The sequence below is a fragment of the Macaca thibetana genome, chromosome 16, assembly GCF_024542745.1.
Source record: "Macaca thibetana thibetana isolate TM-01 chromosome 16, ASM2454274v1, whole genome shotgun sequence".
NCBI lineage: Eukaryota > Metazoa > Chordata > Mammalia > Primates > Cercopithecidae > Macaca > Macaca thibetana.
The window spans coordinates 63242003-63262820 of NC_065593.1; the positions used below are offsets into that span (position 1 = coordinate 63242003).

General features: G+C 48.3%; 1 protein-coding gene across 2 annotated transcripts in view; it reads left to right on the top strand.

Annotated features, from left to right (window-relative positions):
- The first annotated feature begins 216 nt into the window (after positions 1–216).
- UBE2O (ubiquitin conjugating enzyme E2 O) overlaps positions 217–20818 on the top strand; it is a 67382-nt gene continuing 46780 nt past the window's right edge. For both annotated transcript variants that reach the window (XM_050764168.1, XM_050764169.1), the window contains exon 1: positions 217–726. In XM_050764168.1, coding sequence (XP_050620125.1) covers positions 310–726 — 417 coding nt within the window. In that variant the 5' untranslated portion in view covers positions 217–309. The remainder of the gene's footprint in view (positions 727–20818) is intronic.

Genomic DNA, 20818 nt, shown 5'->3' on the forward strand with positions numbered 1-20818 from the left:
TCTGCCTCGGTGGCCACTCCACTTCCTCCTCCTGGCCCGCCCCTTCTCTTTCCCTTTAGTTTAATCCTGTCTGGCCTCGACCCCACTTAGTGGATTCCATTCTGCCCCCGCCCCCCGCGGCATCTTCAGCGTCCCCTAGCGACGAGGCGGTGGCTCCTAGCAACTGCATCCCGGCTCCCTGACGACGGCGCCACGCAGGGACACGTCAGCGCGCCATGGCCCCGCCCCCGGCGCCCGCTGGTCCCGCCTCCCCGCGCCTCGTTCGCCGCCGCTGTCGCCGCCGCCGCCCGGGACTCGCGCAGAGCAGTTATGGCGGATCCCGCAGCCCCCACGCCCGCAGCTCCTGCTCCCGCCCAGGCCCCGGCTCCAGCCCCGGAGGCGATCCCGGCCCCAGCCGCAGCCCCTGTCCCGGCGCCGGCGCCCGCCTCGGACTCGGCCTCTGGGCCGTCCTCGGACTCCGGCCCCGAAGCCGGCTCGCAGCGCCTGCTGTTTTCTCACGACCTGGTGTCGGGCCGTTACCGGGGCTCCGTGCACTTCGGGCTGGTGCGCCTCATCCACGGCGAGGACTCGGACTCGGAGGGCGAGGAGGAGGGCCGCGGCAGCTCGGGGTGCTCCGAGGCCGGGGGCGCGGGCCACGAGGAGGGCCGGGCCAGCCCGCTGCGCCGCGGCTACGTGCGCGTCCAGTGGTACCCGGAGGGCGTCAAGCAGCATGTGAAGGAGACCAAGGTGCGGCGGGCGGGGGCTGGGCGGCGCGGGAGGCAGGGGGTCGGCGGCCGGGCCGAGGCCAGGGAGGGACGGCATCGGGGCCCTGCCCGGAGCGGTGCCACTGCAGTGGCCGAGGCAGGAGGACAGCCCCAGTGGAGGGTACACTCCATGCAAAGTCATTGCAGCAGCTCTGGGCACACACACCAGCCGGGCACTGCTGGCCCGGGACCGGGCGGGCGCTGGGCTTTCCGACTTGAGGGGACTTCTAAGCCATGCTATGCTGTGGTGTCGACCTCGAGATTTGGAAACGTGGACCGACTCCCGTGGGGACTCCTCAGGCCCTGGGGCGCGTTCGGCATTACACCAGTGCGGCGTTTTGCTGACCCCCAAGGAGCTCGGTGCTGCATTGTGCATCCAGAAATGAAGGCCGTGCCGGGTCCATGCAGGGAGGGGTTGTGGGCATTCCAAAACAAAGATAGAGGTGAAAATCCCAGCCGAACCCAAGAAGTTCACTAGCTTACAGGCTGCGTTATGGTCAAGCCACCCAGTCTCTTTTTGTTTTACCCTGCTGCCTCATTTTAATTGCTACAGGGAACTTTGTGAGTAAAAACATTAGCAATCAGAGCCGCGATATGAATAGTACTGGGGGGTGGGGGGAATTCTGACAGCTGCTACCCGGATTGAGACTTCTTGAAAAAAATATTCCAGAACCCTAGGTAGAGGGGAGTCACCAATTTGGAAACCTGAAGGGTTTTTCTTGACCTGAGGCTGTTAAGCAGACATCTGACTCCCATATGGTTTTTGGGGTGATGCTAGTGAATATAGCAGTTTTACAAAACAAAGAGGCTTGCCGTCATAAACCCGAAACCTTGAACCCGAGTTGGTTTGGTGGCTTGTTTTCCGGAATGTGAATTCCTATCAGTAATTGACACACACACACACCCCTGTATCTCATACCCCTTCTTCCTCTCCTACTTCCCCTCCCCTTCAAGAAAACATTTCTAAGCAGGAATCAGGCCTACACTGTTTTAGGTCCTTGGGAGGTTGAGAGGTCTGATTTCAGGGGAGGGCACTTTGGAAGTTGATCTGGGTTTCTCACACAGTGGGAGACAAAGACTACAGAGGAATGGGGCTTCATACCAAACTACAAAGGGGGGTCTGTGACAACGGCTTGAGAAGGAAGAAGGCCCCACTCCAGAGAAGAGCCCGTGATCCATTTCCTAGCGGCAGAAGTGACTACTGATACCAGCAGTCTTTTTGTTGGGGATGCACGTACATCCACAGACACAAATCCACACACAGGACCCTGCTTTCCTTCAGAGAAATGCGAATCAGGCAACAGCTCTGAGATTTGGAAGGAAAATTATCAGTCCATTTACAAGAGTATTTGGAAAATATTACTTGTGCAGCAGAATGCTGATTAAAAATTACCCAGTATTGTGTCAGGAAAAGAGGGTTATTGCTGTGTACTGTGTGACACCATTGCTGGTGTCTTTCTGTGAGTTTTTGAGAATGTTTTTCACCACCCGTCTACTCGAGAGGTTTGTAACTTTTGGAACGTAACTCATTTGACTGCAGCATCTTCTGTGTTGTGGCCTCCTGCCCTGGGACTCAGGGGGAGGCAGGCCCAGCTCACTACTGGGAGCCGCCATGTTTATCAGTTGTTGTTCCCCTCCGTCTTGACTCTGGTGGTTAACTTTGTTTACAGTTATGTTCTGTCTGCCTCCTGCACCATGTGTAATTATACAGAGTTTGACTTGAACTACCTATTTTGGAGTAAAATCGAAAACAAAGGCTGGGCGCGGTGGCTCATGCGTGTAATCCCAGCACTTCGGGAGGCCGAGGCGGGCGGATCACCTTAGGTCAGGAGTTCAAGACCAACCTGACCAACATGGAGAAACCCCGTCTCTACTAAAAACACAAAATTAGCCATGCTTGGTGGCACAGGCCTGTAACCCCAGCTGCTCAGGAGGCTGAGGCAGGAGAATTGCTTGAAACCGGGAGGTGGAGGTTGCGGTGAGCTGAGATGGTGCCATTGCACTCCAACCTGGGCAACAAGAGTGAAACTCTTTCTCGAAAGAAAAGAAAAAAAAAAACTTTGAGGGACCACTTTGGATAGATTTTACAGCTGGCCTCCTGTGACTTGCTTTGAATTTGTTGAAATCTGTTTTGTGGCTCGGTGGTGGTGGTTTGTCATTGTAGCTTCTGGGCTTAGCAAAAGCCAAGGGACATAGGAATTCCAAGGAAGTGGTGGAATGGAATGCTCATTTATGGGTGGCAAGATCCAGTTCTTTTAGGATTTAGAATAGGTTTGTTTTGGAGGGTGGAGTTTATACCTGATAGGTAGCTCTGTTACCATGAGCTATAGACACAGGTGACTGATTAGCTGAATGTTTACTGGTCTGTTGCTGACCACCACGCAGAGTGGTAGGGTGGGTCCTGGGGCCTTGCAGCACTGTGGCTTAGGATGATTTTTCTTCTCACCTCCTGCTCCTTATAAATTCCATCAAGGTGATAGTTTGCTGTAGAGGAAAAATCGTTAGACCGAGATTGACTCATCTAGTTTTGAGATTTCAGAACCCAATTATTGGTAGAATAATGGAGTGGCAGTTTTTTTTTTTTTTAAGTTACTGGTTGGTTTATTATTTTTGAGATGGGGTCTCACTATGTTGCTCAGGTGGCCTGGAATTCCTGGTCTCACACAATCCTCCTGCCTCAGCCTCTCAGGTAGCTGGGACTACATTAGTGATGGTTTTGATAAACTTTTTATTTATTTATTTATTTATTTATTTTTGAGAGGGAGTTTTGCTCTTGTTGCCCAGGCTAGAGTGCAATGGCGCCAGCTCGGCTCACTGCTCCCTCTGCCTCCTGGGTTCAAGCAATTCTCCTACCTCAGCCTCCTGAGTAGCTAGGGTTACAGGCATGCGCCACCACGCCCGGCTAATTTTTTGTATTTTTAGTAGAGATGAAGTTTCTCCATGGTGGTCAGGCTGGTCTCGAACTCCTGACCTCCGGTGATCCGCCCGTCTCGGCCTCCCAAAGTGCTGAGATTACAGGCGTGAGCCACCGCGCCCGGCCGAAATTTATTTTTTAATAAAATGCTACCTATTGAAATTTTTTGTGTGTGAGTTTCTTTTTTAAACAGAGTCTCTCTCTGTCACCCAGGCTGGAGTGCAGTGGCATGATCTCGGCTCATTACAACCTCAGCTTCCTGGGTTCAAGTGATTCTTGTGCCTCAGCCTCCCGCATAACTGGGATTACGGGCATGTGCCATCATACCCAGCTAATTTTTGTATTTTTAGTGGAGACGGCAGTTTGCCGTTTTGGCCAGGCTAGTTTTGAACTTATGGCCTCCAGTGATCCACCCGCCTTGGCCTCGTGAAGTGCTGGAATTACACGCCTAAGTCACCGTGCCTCGCCCCATTGAAATTTTTTAATAGTATCTAATATGGAGTGTTTCATCGGGTGTGGTGTATTTTTGTAGTTTTCTCTGTAAGTTGGAGGGCAATGAGTAAAGGCTTAGTCTTAGTCTCAAATTTTTAGTGAACAAGTTTACAAAGAGATGAAGAGACTGGGCAGCAAGTCATGTCCTTTCCCTGCTGCCTTCTTGAAAATAGCAACAGAAACAAAGTAAATTCTTCCATGAAGCTATGGAATTTATGGTTGTTTCTGAGGCTTCCAGCCACCAAAATTAAGCTTCTTAAGGACTCAAAAGGAGCAAGTGGCCAGTGCCTCTTATATGCTCCTTCCTTTCTCCAGTCTTCTGACCTCTTCAGCGAGGTAACCCATTTCTCCACTTGAAACTGTCCATCTCTAGGCCGGGCGCGGTGTCTTTGGGACCTCTTCAGCGAGGTAAAAAAAACCCGGGCGAGGTTTCTCCACTTGAAGGCAGGAGAATGGCGTAAACCCAGGAGGCGGAGCTTGCAGTGAGCTGAGATCCATCACTGGCCACGGATCCGTCCTCAAAAAAAAAAAAAAAAAAAAAAAAAAAAAAAAGAAACTGTCCATCTGGCCACAGATCTCCTTAGAGGAGGCTTTGCCCCTTCCCCATCACCAGTCATCCTTTGAATAAAATTTTGTAATAAAGCCAAATGCCCGCAGCCACTTAAACCTTCATAGGCACTGGCTAGACATGGGGGGTCCTTCTGGTCTCCACCTGTCATGGTTGGGCAGAACGGCCCCCTGCGAGGAAGGGAGCAGGACTGCTGTCGGTCAGTTCAAGCTTAGTCTTCATTTTGGAGGCGAAGTGTTTATGCTTTAGCTTTCTTGTGCTTTTTCATGTCTTTTGCATTGCCTTTTAAGTTGCCATGACATTCAGAGTTTCACCAGGTTTGAGATATAGTGCCTCTAAATTAGGGCTGTCTGTGATCACCCTGCTTTTATGAGGCTGTGTGTGTGAAACATCCCTGATGACAGGTCCCTCGGGAATTGGCTTTGCAGTTTATTTTTGGCTCCTACGCTGGCCAGCATTTCCATGGGGAAGCTATTTAGGTGTAGCATCATGGCACGTGAAGTTTGTCTCACTTGTCCGGGTGCCGGGCCCATTAAAAGCAATTGTTCTTAGTGATGTAATATAAAGAAGTTATATAAGGTTAACCAAGATGCAGGACTAAGTGAATCTAAATTGCATTTTATTCAGATAGGATCACAGCACTTGTAGACTCTCAACAGCTGTCCTGTGATTTTATTCTTTGTCCCTTGATTTTCCCCCTTCTAGCCCTCAGGCCTCAATGCCCTGATGGTGCTTCTGTCTGGCTGCTGCCTGACTCAAGGGCACTTTCCTCAGATGAGGGGTGTGTGTTTTGTACTGTGATTGGAAGCCAAAACCCTTGGGTGCTCTTCCTGGTTGTCATCTACTCTGAATGACCTTGACCAAGTCACTGCCTCATTTTCTCCCTCTGCAATAAAATAAGAGGTCTGTCTTCCTAACCCCTGATATGAGCCGGCACAGATGGAATAACCAGAAGTGTAGCTAGGTCGAGCCTAGGAGGACCACTTGGTTATTAGCAGACAGCATTCTGATGTCTGTCAGAGAGAGCCAGCCCTGCGCCTTCAGGAGATCACTTCCAGGAGACAGAGGGTGGTGCCGCACCAAAGAGGCATCTTGGGAAGCAAAAGGTGCACGAGGCGGTTTGTGAGGAAGGGGGTTGTTTCAGGGGCACAGGAATTCCTAATGGCTCATGTTGCTAGTGACCAGGTGGATTATAGGTTTGACTTTATTAAACCTCTTCTAGAAATACTCATGAACTTCCTACCTCTGTTACTTTTTTTTTTTTTTTTATTTTTTTTATTTTTTTGAGACGGAGTCTTGCTCTGTCGCCCAAGCTGGAGTGCAGTGGCGTGATCCTGGCTCACTGCAAGCTCCGCCTCCTGGGTTCACGCCATTCTCCTGCCCCAGCCTCCTGAGTAGTTGGGACTACAGGCGCCCGCCACTGCGCCCGGCTCATTTTTTGTATTTTTAGTAGAGACGGGGTTTCACCATGGTCTCGATCTCCTGACCTTGTGATCCGCCCGCCTCGGCCTCCCAAAGTGCTGGGATTACAGGCGTGAGCCACCACGCCCGGCCCTACCTCTGTTACTTTATAAGAAATTCAGTAATGCACATTTAAAGTAACCCCAGCCATCCTCCAGGAGGGGGATAGAATGAGTGAGTATGTATGTGTGTATGTTTCCAGAGTCTGAAAAGTCTCTTGAAATTCCCAAGACTGATAATGAGATTATGAATTACAAGGATGATAGAGTATTGCTTTTGTATTTTAAGGTAATAAGAGCAGTCATGATACAGGATACTGTTACTGTGGGCGAGGCACTGTTAATGCTTCAGATGTTTTACTTAACTCTCACAACAACCCTGTGGTGCTGTTACTAGCCCCATATGCCAGAGCAGGAAGCTGAGGAACAGAGAGGTTAAGTAAATTGCCCAGTGTCTCAGTGGAGGAATCTGAATGCAAATTGAACTAAATGTACTTTATTCTCACCTGAGAATACTTAAATTCAGGATTCATAGATCATTACTATACGTGACCGAGTGCCCTGATCCAACATGAATCACAGGCCCTGTGGTTAGCATTAATCATCCCCTCTTTAAACAGTTGAAAGTCTTAGTGTAATAGGAGGTACTACAAGTGAGGAGGGAGGAAGGCACAGGATGTTGGGATGGGTAGAAGTTGTGCCAGTGGGCAGGCAGGAGGGAGGGAGATGATGGGTAGGGAGCAGGACGGGAGGAACACTGCGTTCGTGCTGGCGGTGTGCTTCTGCTCTTCCACACTTTTCATTCCCTGACCCCTCAGTCATTCTCAGAATAACTGTCAAAAACACGTTGCATTTCTAGAGAACTTTTGAATGACCCTCAATGTTGAATGAAGCAACCTCTGTAGTCTGATTCATTCCAACACTGAACTACAGTTGAGTTTTATTCCCCAACTCCACCTCCTAGAGCAAAACAAGTGTGCAGACACTCCACATAACTGGCGTTTCCGTGTCGTCTCAGAAGTGGTCAGCATTAGGAGCTCCAACTTGACCTCTGTCCCCTCTGCTGCTGTCATCCTCCGGCTGGGAATGCTGAGTCATGAGACAGGTTCAGGAAGGATTCCTTGGAGAGACTGAGTTCCACCTCAATTTCAGTTTCTGTTCCCTTCAGTTTCCGTGTGTTTTCACTTTAGAACATTAGAGGCCTTTTGCACCTTCCCCATCTCTACTTCACTTTTATCCCTGTTTCTGTTTTTTTGTTTGTTTGTTTGTTTTTTCATTTTCCTGTTATACTAAGAGGAACTTTTTCTCTTTTTTACTACTTAACCCACCATTGGGCCTCATGGAATCCAATGGAACCTGTTTGGGGCCAGCACTTTTTAAAAGGGTGCAATTGTCGTGTGTAACATGAATTGCCAGCACAACAGTCCTGGGCATGTGATCAGTGTCAGCTGCCCCTGGTGGTCGGTCCCCTCAGAGTTGGAGTCAGGGTGGTTTTCTGTGACATGTGGGTTTTCACCCAGGAGGATGTGATCTGTGCTTCTATTCTGATGGAAGCTTTTGGAGTTTCCTTGCCCAAGGCTTAGCCTGCTTCTGTATGGCGATGGGGAGTTGCTGATTTAAAATGATAATCAAAAGGGGGAAAGGTACAATCAGGAATGTCTGTAATGCGCTTTCCAGTTTACAAGAGGCTGTCATTTACCTCACTTAATAGGATCTCAGGGGTTTTGTTTGTTTGTTTGTTTTTTTGATACGGAGTCTTGCTCTGTCGCCCAGGCTGGAGTACAGTGGCACGATCTCGGCTCACTGCAAGCTCCGCCTCCCAGGTCCATGCCATTCTGCCTCAGCCTCCCGAGTAGCTGGGACTAAAGGTGGCCGCCAGCATGCCTGGCTAATTTTTTTTTTTTTTTGTATTTTTAGTAGAGACGGGGTTTCACCACGTTAGCCAGGATGGTCTCGATCTCCTGACCTCGTGATCTGCCCGCCACGGCCTCCCAGAGTGCTGGGATTACAGGCGTGAGCCACCGTGCCTGGTCAGATCTCAGTATTTTTAACTGTAGCTCCTTCCTGAGGCTCCACTTGCCCCGTCAATGGGTGCCAGTCCAGGAGAAGGTCATGGTTTAAATGCTGCCCATCCACATTTGCAGCTCTTACTGAGCAGGAGTGCCCATTCAGAATTGCTTCAGTTTCTGACATTCCAGCCAGCCTCGGGGGGACAATGTCAGGAGCCTCTTGACATGTGTGGTTACAGCCAGGGAAGAGCTTATTGGAATTTGTTGTAGTTGAGAATAAAATTGAATTGTGTTACTGGATAACCCTCTGGATTTATCTGCTTCAAGTTATTTGCTCTTGTTTCGTTCGTTAGCTATACTCTGTGGTTGAGGATTTAATGTCCTTCAACCCAGGCTGACTGTATTGAATGGATCCTTGGGTCAGCTTTGTCCAGGTCACCCCTAGACACAGGTAGGCTGTGTTCTCCTGAAGCAGTATTGTGAAAAGCAAATTTTTATGGTTTAAACATTGCAGTCGATTGACGTACCACTCAGAAGTATTCAGTGGGCAATAAGGATTGGAATGAATGTCCTTTTTGGGTTTAATCTGGTTCTTTGGTTGGGGGATTTTGAGTTAGCTTGCATTTTTAGAGAGGCCACAGCAACATTTAATATTCTACAGCTAAGTCAAAGGAGTAAGACATTCTTCAGGTCACTTTTGGTTTAAATTGATAGCATAACTATACCTAGGAAACCGTCTATGATGATTTAAAGTAAAAAAAAAAAAAAAAAAAAAAAAAAAAATTAAGATACTGAGTCATGCTTGGGGGAAAAAAAAAAAAAGGCAGTCAGTCCTACCCAACAATGAGATGAAAATTCCCAGCTAGCATTGACAGAGAGATTTCCTGCAGGCACCCTTAAAAAGAGAGGCCTTCATTTGCATCCTGCAAGAGAGCTGGTCTTTTCACACTCAGCAGCTCCTGTGATGTTCTGCCTCCTCTTTGTAATTCTGGTCCTATTTGTGGGAGCTCCCTCTGGAAGAGGGCAGTTGAAGATAGATACCTTGACTGGCAGATTCAGTGGACTGTGTGTGTGGTCGCCCTGGTGCAGGTGGGAAGTGTAGACACACAAATACGTCTCCAGGGAGCATCAGGACTTTACATGTGCAGTGCTGAAAGCATCCTGGTATTCATGTGCTCTGTTTTATTACTTAAGGGATTTTGAGGGCCCTGAAGGTTGATGACATCATCTTCAAGCCAAGGAAGAAAGCATCTCTCTGGTCCTCCAGTGTGCTTGTGGGTCATCCCAGCCCAGTACTGGGGGAAATGGATGTCTGCCTCCATTTCCTCGTGACCTGCTCTCCCCTTCAGTCATTTTCTGTCTGGCCTCTCACACCACTGAGTGTGATGGCTCCCCTGAAGGTCACAAATGACTAGTGAATTTCTGGTCACTGCATTTGCTGACATTTTCTCAGTCCTTGTCCTCCTTTTGATCCATCAGCCTTATGCTCTGTCACCCGGGCTGGAATGCAGTGGCATAATCACAGCTTACTGCAGCCTCCACCTCCTGGGCTCAGGCAGTGCTCCCACCTCAGCCTCCAGTGCAGCTGGAACTACACACTCGGCTTTTAAAAATGTTTTTGTAGAAACAGGGTCTCACCATGGTATTGGCCAGGCTGGTCTCGAACTCCTGACCTCAAGTGATCCTCCCACCCCGGCTTTCCAAAGTATTGGGATTACAGGTGTGAGCCATGGTGTCTAGCTGATCTCGCCACCTTTTTTTTTTTTTTTTTTTTTTTTTTTTTTTTTTGAGACGGAGTCTCACTCTGTCCCCCAGGCTGGAGTGCAATGGTGCAATCTCGGCTCACTGCAACCTCCGCCTTCTGGGTTCTAGCGATTCTCCTGCCTCAGCCTCCCAAGTAGCTGGGATAACAGGCTCCCGCCACCATATCTGGCTAATTTTTGTCTTTTTAGCAGAGACAGGGTTTCACCATATTGGTCAGGCCGGTCTCGAACTCCTGACCTCAAGTGATGCATCTGCCTCAGCCTCCCAAAGTGCTGGGATTACAGGCATGAGCTACTGCGCCCAGGCCGACTATGCCCTCTTAAAGATGTTTCCTTCCCTGGGGTTCTGTTATACCAGACTATACCAAATGTTTCTCTTTTTTGCCTTTTGTTTTCCTCTTACCCGTAGATGTGCAGCTTTTCCAAAGACCTGTCTTTTCTTCATCTCTTCCTCCCCAGTTTTTTGGAGTGACCTCCGTGCCTGTAGCTGCATCTGGTACCTGTATTTAGATGACTTCCACATTGACATCACATGCCCAGCTGCTTACTTGATAGCTCCGTCGTGCCATGTAGACTTCATAGGTATAAAATCTTGTGATTGTGACTGCCCTTCCCATCCTCAAGTCTGTGGATTAAAAAAAAAAAAAAAAAAAATCTGGCTGGGCACAGTGGCTCACACCTGTAATCCCAGCACTTTGGGAGGTCAAAGTGGGTGGATCACTTGAGGTCAGGAGTTCGAGACCAGTCTAGCCAACATGGTGAAACTCTGTCTCTATTAAAAGTACAAAAATTAGCTGAGCATGGTGGCGGGTGCTTGTGATCCCAGCTACTCAGGGGGCTGAGGCAGGAGAATTGCTTGAACCCAGGAGGCAGAGGTTGCCGTGAGCCAAGATCGTGCCCCAGCGCTCCAGCATGGGTGACAGAGCGAGACTCTATCTCGAGGAAAAAATATATATATATTCCCCAACTTTTTTGTTTTTGGTTCTAAACCCAGGACCCAACTTTTTAATAGGAAAAAATGTTGACCATACCAAAATGTGGAAAGCCAGTAATTGCTAACTCCCAACCATTATGAGTCAGCAGTTGTTAACATCCTGCCATATTTGCTTTATCTGCATGTTTATGTAAATATATTTCCTCCTGAGTTATGTCTGGTACTAATTCCTGCTAAGTTGTGACAGACAGGATAGCACTTCACCCCTAAATACCTAAGCTTGAATCTTCTAAATGTTAGAGCATTTAGGGTCATTTTTAATTTACCTGTTTGGCCCTCATTCTAACCTGTCATCAGTTCTTTGAGAGGCCTCTTGCATCCTGTGCCTGCGTTTCTCTTTTACAACCCTGGTTTGCTCTCTGCTTGCCTCATACCTGCACTGTGTAGCCTTCTTCCTGGTCTCCCTGCCTCTAGTGCCTGTTTCAACCAGTGAACAGCGCTGCCCCCAACTGACCTCCCAAGGCCTGACCTCCCAAGTGATCGCCTAGATTGCATCAGGACCCAGCCTCTGATCATGCTTTGGTTGTCATTCAGGGCCCTTCACCTACACTTCCTGCCCTATCTCCTGCCTCTTCAGTTGACTCCAGCCGATCTGACTGCTTTTCCCCAACTCACTTGTGCTGTTCCCTTCCTCTCATGCCCCATGACACACCCACATTCTCTCTCCTGGATGGGAAGCTCCTTGAGAAACAGAGACAGCAAATCCTAAAGCTTGTGTGCTATCATACACATGCAGATTCTTGGGAAACATCTTCATGAATGACCAAAGTTTGCTCCCTCCCACTTACCTACAAATAGTATTCTTAGTCTTCTTCCAGATGCCTTGTGGTCTTTGCTGGAGCTGTGTGGGCCCCTTACTAGACCACTCTGTCTCCCACCCTGCGTACTAGGTGTGTTGACCATGTACGGTAATTTATTGCCCAAGCTGGGTTCTTTTGAGAGTACTATGAATAATTACTCCAGGACTGGGACATATGGGCATCCTAATACTAGGAAGAGCAGATTAATCAGAGTACACCATATTGTAGTTACTATTTTGGCAACTTCCGTCGGGGGCTCCCCAAGCAGACTATGTGCATTGTGGACTAGGCTAGAGCTGGCTAGAGCTCGTGTCACCTGTGGTCAAAATGAAGCTGCTTCTGGCTGCATTTCCCTGTAAGAACCCTACCAAAAGCACTTGACAAATGGCAGATTCCACACATGTGGGTTTCCTGAATGGTTATCAGCACCCAGTCCTCACCTTAGGAGGATGGCTAAGTATGAACAAGGCTCTCTATTGGAAAAAGAATGCCCACCCAACTGCACATGAACCAGGAATGCAGCTTAGGCTACGCACTCTGCATGTACCAAGACCCTTGGGGGCGGGGCCTGGAGTTGCAGTGGCTACACCAGGCCTATTACTTCGAAGGAGTCAGGAACGTCTTTTGAAAGTAGATATAGGCCGGGCGTGGTGGCTCAAGCCTGTAATCCCAGCACTTTGGGAGGCCGAGACGGGCGGATCATGAGGTCAGGAGATCGAGACCATCCTGGCTAACACGGTGAAACCCCATCTCTACTAAAAAATACAAAAAAACTAGCCGGGCGAGGTGGCGGGCGCCTGTAGTCCCAGCTACTCGGGAGACTGAGGCAGGAGAATGGCGTGAACCCGGGAGGCGGAGCTTGCAGTGAGCTGAGATCCGGCCACTGCACTCCAGCCTGGGCGACAGAGCGAGACTCCGTCTCAAAAAAAAAAAAAAAAAAAAAAAAAGAAAGAAAGTGGATATAACTACCCCTGTTTATCAGTGGAGGGGGGTGGGGAAGTGAAGAGAGCATGAATAAATGGATTCTAGTCCAGCACTTTTCTAAGGTGAATGCCGCATGCTATTACCTAGGGTGTCCTAATGCAAATTGTCCTAATTCCATTGGGCTGAAGAATCTGTGTGTCTAACAAACTCCCAGTGACATTGACACCGCTGGCTGGGACTGCCCTTTGAAGTGCATTGGTATGGGCCCTTCCAAACCTCGTTGATGTCAGTGGGTTCAGTTTTAGTACATCTTTGGTTTGAGGCCTTTTTTCTCCCCTCTGCTTATTCTTCTTGCGCCAGTGTTAATGAACCGGAATTGTCCAAAGGTGGGCTGCAGGAGGGGCAGGAAAGGATAAGGCGGCCTCATCATCCGCCAGTGCTTTAGTGTTAGAAAGGCTTGCCTCCTTTTCCCTCCCCATTGCTTGCTGGTGGTTGTTATCAATGCACTGCTGTTGCTAAGAAGTTTCATTTGATTTCATTTCATTTTGGGATGCAAATATGATAATTGTTGTGAGTATAACACACCCAATCCAAGAGGAAAATGATTATTCAGCATTTTAATGAAATTGCTGTCTTTTATCCAGCCAATGTCAATGGATTCCTGCTGTGAGCCAGGCCATGTTAACTCACACTTTACCTGTGTCATCTCACTTCCCCTAAAGTGGCCAGTGCCCCATTTTAGAGAAGGAAAGACTGAAACCCAGAGAAAGCTTATAACTCACCAAGGCCACATAGCAAGTGAGAGGCCAACCCAAATTCAAACTTAGGCCAGTTTGTGCTGCCCGAGTGCAGGTTCTCTTCACTGACTACGTGGGTGCCCCCTGCACTGGGCGGGGTGCTGTGGGGAGAGAGACACCCCCACACAGGCCCTGCTCTGTAGATTAGCGGCCAGTAGAAGTTTCTGTAAAGGGCCAGATGATAAATATCCTAGTGTTGCAGTCTATACTGTCTCCTTCACAATGACTCAGCTTTGCCATTTCATTATAGCACAAAAGCATTCAAGGCAGTAAGCAAATGAATGGGCATGGCCATGTTCCAGTGAAATTTTATTTTTAAGAAACAGGCAGTAGGCTGGACATGACCCGCAGGCTGTAGTTTTCCCACCTCTGCTCTAGAAGGATCCTGAAAAATGGAGGTATAATGTGAGCCACAGCTGAAAAAAGTAAATAGAGGCCAGGCATGGTGGCTCACGCCTATAATCCCAACACTTTGGGAGGCCAGGCCAGGCGGATCACTTGAGGCCAGGAGTTCGAGACCAGCCTGGGCAACGTGGTGAAACCCCATCTCTTCAAAGAATACAAAAATTATCTGGGCGTGGTAGCTCACGTCTATAGTCCCAGCTACTCAGGAGACTGAGGTGAGAGGATCGTTTAGTCCTGGAAGTCAAGGCGGCAGTGAGTCGTGATCGTGCCACCACAATTGCATTTTAGCCTAGGCAACAGAGCAAGACCCTGTCTCAAAAAAAGAAAGAGACAGATGAAATTAATTTTAATATGTTTTACTTAATCCAGTGTATTCAAAATATTGTATCAACGTATAACTCATGAGAAGTACTAATGAGAGGCTGTGCGTTCCTTTTCCATAGTGGCTACTGGATTGGGTAGCACTGCTTCAGAAACTTAGGTAGGAGAGGGAACCATCGCTCTGATCCCCTACTCAGCTGTTTTCCCCTCATAGCACCTAGCATTACCTGAGATTATTGTTATACTACTTCACGTCCTGTTTACCGTCCCCCAGCCAGAAGGTAAGAGAAGCACAGAAGCATCTCGGTCACTGCTGTATCCTCAGTGACTGGCCCAAAGTAGGTGCCAGGAGAGATTCGTTTAGTGAGCACTTGGGAAATGGCAGATTGTACACATGCAAATGAGTGGAATTAGTGAGTGAATGACTGATGCACGTAAGGGAGCGAGAGCCTAGTTCCATGTGCAGGACACAGTTAAGATGCTGAGGGATGTGGTGGGGAGCATTAGGAGATGCTATCATGGAGGTGGCTTTTGAGTTCACTCTTGAAAGATAAGAGCTTGGAATAGCAGCAGTGGAGCGCAGGGCATCCTGGGCGGGAAGTCCAGTGTGCATAAAGGCAAGAGAGGCAGGAGGTTCACTTCAGTGATTCCAGACTTAGGCCTCAGAACTTCTTTAACTTAAAAATCATTGAGGACCCCAATAATTTTTTAGCTTTGTGAGCTTTTACTTATATGGGTTGTTTCTATTAACATCTACCATTTAAGAAAACAAACTTAAAAACCAAGAATACCTGGGCATACATTCTGTTAGCCATCAGAGTAGTGATGTCACACATCATGTAGCCTCTGGAAAATTCCACTGCAAACTTTTGAGAGGATGAGAGGAAAAAAGACAAATAACGTCTTAGTCTTGTTATAGAAAATTTTTGACTTTGGACCTCCTGAAAGGGTGTTAGGGATCCCTCTGTCATATTTTGAGGACCACTGAGCTAGAGGTGGGGTGGAAGAAGTCAGATGAGAGAGTGCTGGCAGGCGAGGCTGGACAGGACTGTAAATAATGTTCACAGCAAAGATTTGTTGGTGCCTGCCGCATTCTAGGCACAGTCACTGGAGAACCCTGTGAAATAGGTGTTCTTACTTCACAGATGGGGTGAGGTTAAGGCAGTAAGCAGAAAGGCTTGGGTTAAAGCCAGGCAAGCACCCCCATACCATGCCATCAGCTGCCCCTGGAAAGACCACTAGTGTCGTGCTTGCTGTGTGTGTGCAGGTCTTTGGATGACTGGCTCAGGAGTTGGGATTTGTTTTTTACATAAAGAGGACTCACATCAGAGTTTGCAATGGGTGGTTTGGCACCAGTTTACAAGGTGGAATGTGGGGAGTTAGGAAGCCTGGAGGCCAGTTAGGAGGATTTTATGGAGCAGGTGAGTTGTGTCCTCTGTGCCCTCAGTGTGCATGGTGTCACCTATGCATGCATGGCGTGAAATGCTAGAGTTGCTGACTTCTCACACAAAATGACCCGTGAGTGTGAACAAACATCTTCATTCCATATTCAGTGGAAGAAGCAGTGATCTGTTCCAGTGCAAGAGAAAACACTGGTTATGTTGGACTTACTGATGGGTTTAAGGGATTTTTCAAGGATAATTTTAATGATGTTCAACTTAGTACCTAACCCCCCAGTAAAATCTGAAATCTGTTGTATCTAAGAGAACAGTAATAAAGCTTTCTATTATTAGAGTAGTGAGGTAGAGAGGAAGGTGAAGTGGTTGGAGAAGGTTTCTTAGGTGGGTTACAAAGGTGTGAAGGACGTTTGAGGAGTAACAGGTAAAGTGTGCATTTCACAGCCTGGCACATACAGCTGAGCTGGGGTGCACTGGGGAGGTGGGAGCAGGAGTAGGGACATTAGTGTGCCAGGGCTTTGAGATGATCAGAAGAGCGACGAGGAGGCTTTAAGTTGGTTTTTTTTTTAATTGTAGCAAAATATGCATAACAAAATTTACCATTTTAGCCATTTTTAAATAAACAATTCAGTGACATTAAGTACATTCCCATTGTTGTGCAACCATCCCCACCATCCACCCCAGAACTTTTCATCATTCTCCACTGAAACTCTGTCTCCATTAAATAATAACTCCTCAAACCATTAAGTTTTATAGCTTTTAGAAAAACCTTTTCTAAAAGCAGTAGATGTAGACATGTGGTCACCTACAAAAAGGCAGTAAGAAGAGGGAAGCATGGCAGAGACTCAAGCTTCTCATGAGCATGGCCAGGTGGCTGGTCCTGCCAGTAATAGCTGTGTGGACAGAGGAGTGTGGAGGGAGATTCCGTTTTGAACACATTGCGAATTAGATGCCTGGAAGCATCCAGGCAACGAGAAACATCTCCCTTTGAAGCGTGTATTTAGCCTGTTCCCCATCTTCCTTTAATTCTTATTGCTGTCATATTTCATGCCCTCATAATTGCAGTTTCTAAACAAACATTTTTTAGATTTATAGAACAGTTTCAAAGATCATACAGAAAGTCCTCGTATCCCCTTCACTCAGTTTTCCCTAATGTTCACATCTTACATATCATGATATATATTTGTCAAAAGTAAAAAAATTGACATTGAGCCAGGCACAGTGACACGTGCTTGTAGTCCCAGCTGCTCAGGAGGTTGAGGCCACAGGGAGGATCGCTGGGTCCAGGAGTTCAAAGCCAGCCTGGGCAATGTGGTGAGACCGCATTCTCACAAAAAAGATACTGACATCAGCCACATACTGTTATCTAAACTGTACACTTTTATTTGGATTCGTTTTCCACTGGTGGCCTATTTCTCTTCCAGGATCCAATCCAGGATACTACATTGCATTTAGCATAATTGCCTTTGTTTTGTTTTTTTTTTTTTGAGAGGGAGTCTTGCTCTGTCGCCCAGGCTGGAGGGCAGTGGCACGATCTCAGCTCACTGCAAACTCCACCTCCCGGGTTCATGCTATTCTCCTGCCTCAGCCTCCTGAGTAGCTAGGATTACAGATGCCTACCACCATGCCAGCTAATTTTTTTTTTTTTTTTTTTTTTTGCATTTTTAGTAGAAACAGGGTTTCACCATGTTGGCCAGCTGTTCTGGAACTCCTAACCTCAAGTGATCTGCCTACCTCGACCTCCCAAAGGCATGAGCCACTGCACCCAGCCTAGCATAATTGCCTTTTGAATTTTGAAATAAATGCTCCTTGTTGATCTTTCATTAATCCCCATTTTATACTCTGTCCTAAGAGGAGTTACCTTTTTTGAATTTTGTTCAGAAGGAGGGTGCTGGCCAGTGGCTTTTTTTTTTTTTTTTTTTGAGACGGAGTCTCGCTGTGTCTCCCAGGCTGGAGTGCAGTGGCGTGATCTCGGCTCACTGCAAGCTCCGCCTCCCGGGTTCACGCCATTCTCCCGCCTCAGCCTCCCAAGTAGCTGAGACTACAGGCGCCCGCCACCACGCCCGGCTAGTTTTTTGTATTTTTAGTAGAGACGGGGTTTCACCATGTTAGCCAGGATAGTCTCGATCTCCTGACCTCGTGATCCACCCGCCTCGGCCTCCCAAAGTGCTGGGATTACAGGCTTGAGCCACCCCGCCCGGCCGCCAGTGGCTTTTGATGTCAGGGCAAGGGGTCAAGTAAGATGCTTTGTAAAGAGAGGCAGTTCAGGAGTTGTGAGGAACCTTGGATAGCACTTTTGAGTAGAGGTGGTGGCTGGACACCAGAGCAGCAGCAGGTGAGGGAGAGCGTGCAGGGCAAGGCAGGGGCCTGGAGGCATCGGCCAGGCTTTCCGGGATTCAGGGTCCGGCAAGAAGGGAAAGTCCCAGGTTTAATAGTCTGATCTTCAGTCTCTGACAATCCAGCACCAAAGAAAAATTGCTGGAGTCATTCTCTGATTTGTCTTAGATTTATAGCTTTATTCCTGATTGGTCTATTATTTATATACATAATACAAAAGTGTACAAGAACATAGGAGAGGCGGGTAAAAAACGTCTCCCATAATTCTCCCACTCAGGGAGAACTTCTCTTTATTATTTCAGTGGATGGCTGTTCTAGTCTTTTATTTTTTATTTGTTTATTTATTTATTTATTTTTGAGATGGAGTTTTGCTCTTGTTGCCCAGGCTGGAGTGCAATGGTACTATCTCGGCTCACTGCAACCTCTGCCTCCCAGGTTCGAGCAATTCTCCTGCCTCAGCCTCCTGAGTAGCTGGGACTACAGGTGCACACCGCCATGCCCGGCTAATGTTTTGTATTTTAGTAGAGACGGGCTTTCACCATGTTGCCCAGGCTGGTCTCGAACTCCTGAGCTCAGGCGATCCACCCACGTTGGCCTCCTCAAGTGCTAGGATTATAGGCATGAGCCACCGCACCGGGCCTAACGATGATGAGAATTTGATGTGACATCTGCAGGATCCCCAGCTAGTCAGCAGCATCTAGAGGGCTGGAACTCTGGCCAGCTGACTGGGCCTTTTGCTAACTTTTTTTTTTTTTTTTTTTGAGACAGAGTCTCGCTCTGTCGCCCCGGCTGGAGTGCAGTGGCCGCATCTCAGCTCACTGCAAGCTCCGCCTCCTGGGTCTACGCCATTCTCCTGCCTCAGCCTCCTGAGTAGCTGGGACTACAGGCGCCCGCCACCTCACCTGGCTAGTTTTTTGTATTTTTTTAGTAGAGACGGGGTTTCACCGTATTAGCCAGGCTGGTCTCGATCTCCTGACCTTGTGATCCGCCCGTCTCGGCCTCCCAAAGTGCTGGGATTACAGGCTTGAGCCACCGCGCCCGGCCGCTAACTATTTTCTGTCTCCTCTGTGCTGGGGTGTCCCTGAGCTTTTCAGGACAGGCTGGTCTGTTGTGCCTTCAGCTCAGGGAATGCAGCTCCCAAGCATAGGACTGGACTGAGAGGCGTTAGGTGAGCCAGAGGAGGCCTCAGTCATGGGGCTCAGAGTGGGCATGTAGACCTGGGATTGCTTAGTGCCTATGACTAGAAAAGACAGAATCCTGTAGAGTTACTGGGAATTGCATGAGATCCCCTTTGAGAGGGCGCAGCACAGCACCTGACCAGTGGTCACTGCTGCTGGGGGAGTAGTTTAGCTCTGCCTGTTTCCCTATTGTTTAGAAGCCCATGTAGTAAACATGAGGGGGAATATTGCAAATTAGCTTGTCTGCCTCATAAGGCCAACTTTTTTTTTTTTTTTTTTTTTGAGATGGAGTCTCGCTCTGTCGCCCAGGCTGGAGTACAGTGGCGCCATCTCGGCTCACTGCAAGCTCCGCCTCCCGGGTTTACGCCATTCTCCTGCCTCAGCCTCCTGAGTAGCTGGGACTACAGGCGCCCGCCACCTCACCCGGCTAGTTTTTTGTATTTTTTAGTAGAGACGGGGTTTCACCGGGTTAGCCAGGATGGTCTCGATCTCCTGACCTCATGATCCGCCCGTCTCGGCCTCCCAAAGTGCTGGGATTACAGGCTTGAGCCACCGCGCCCGGATAAGGCCGACTTTAAAACTAAATCTTAATCTTTGTGTGTGTGTATCTATCTATATACTTGAACAGATAATATATGCAAATATCACAACATTCAAAAGGTTTAAACAAATATATAGTGAAATGTTTGTCTCCCGCCTACCATTTCCACTCCCCAGGGATAGCCACTGTGAACAAATTCTATGTGTGTGAGTGTACCTTTTTTGTATTTTAGCTTTTTACATGAATAGTAACTTTCTGTACAGCTGCTCTGTATTTGGCAGGTCAGAGCTTTGGATTCACACAAACCTGGATCTGGATCCTGACCTTCCTGTTTGCTTCGTGGTGGCTCACAGCTGGCTTGGTGCATCTCATTCCTCAGTGCCTCGCCAGGCACGTCACCTCCCCTTTCCTCTCCTCAGTGTTGTCCTTTGTGCCAGGCTGTTGGGCTAAATCCAGCCTAGTGTGCCACTGCAGGGAGAGCCCAGCTCTGCTGTTTGGGAGATAGGGTAGGAATCTATGATCTCTGGGTGGGCGCGCCCAAGCCCCTCTATTAGGGCAGGGTTTTCTCAGTAGCCAGAGGTACCACCGATGGGGGTAGAAGGAGTATAACAGAGGTATATGACTCAAAAGACCTCTGTGAAGGCAGAGACAAAGTTTTTTGTTTTTTAAAGCTTAAGTGAAAAAGCATTTCCAGAACATCCCAGGTGCCTTTCGACTTCACTCCTGACCTGTGCCCTGTCAGAATTGCTTAGTTTGTGTTAGTAGTGTGGGACCGCCCTGAGCTCCTTGCAGAAGCCAAGGCAAGACTCTAAAAGGACCCTCCACAACCCAAAAGCAAACCATGGCCATACAAGGTGGGTTCTGTTGCCTTTCCCCAGGACAAGGAGTCACCCTAATTCATGCTTCAGCTCCCTGTTTATGTGATTCCTGTGAGACATGTCTCAGGTAACACAGTTCATGGCAGGACTATTGGTGTGTCCTTTACAGTTTCCAGGAAGATAAATGTGCCCTATGATTTCCAGGGTAGGACTGTGTTTCCTACACGTTGAGGTTTCCTTCCTCTCCGTTTCTCCCATAGACACTTGCCCCTAACACTTTCCTCTTCTGTGCTGGGAATATCAGAATAGGAAGGAGTTTTCAGCCACAGTGTGGTCATTGCAGGTGGACTCCTCATC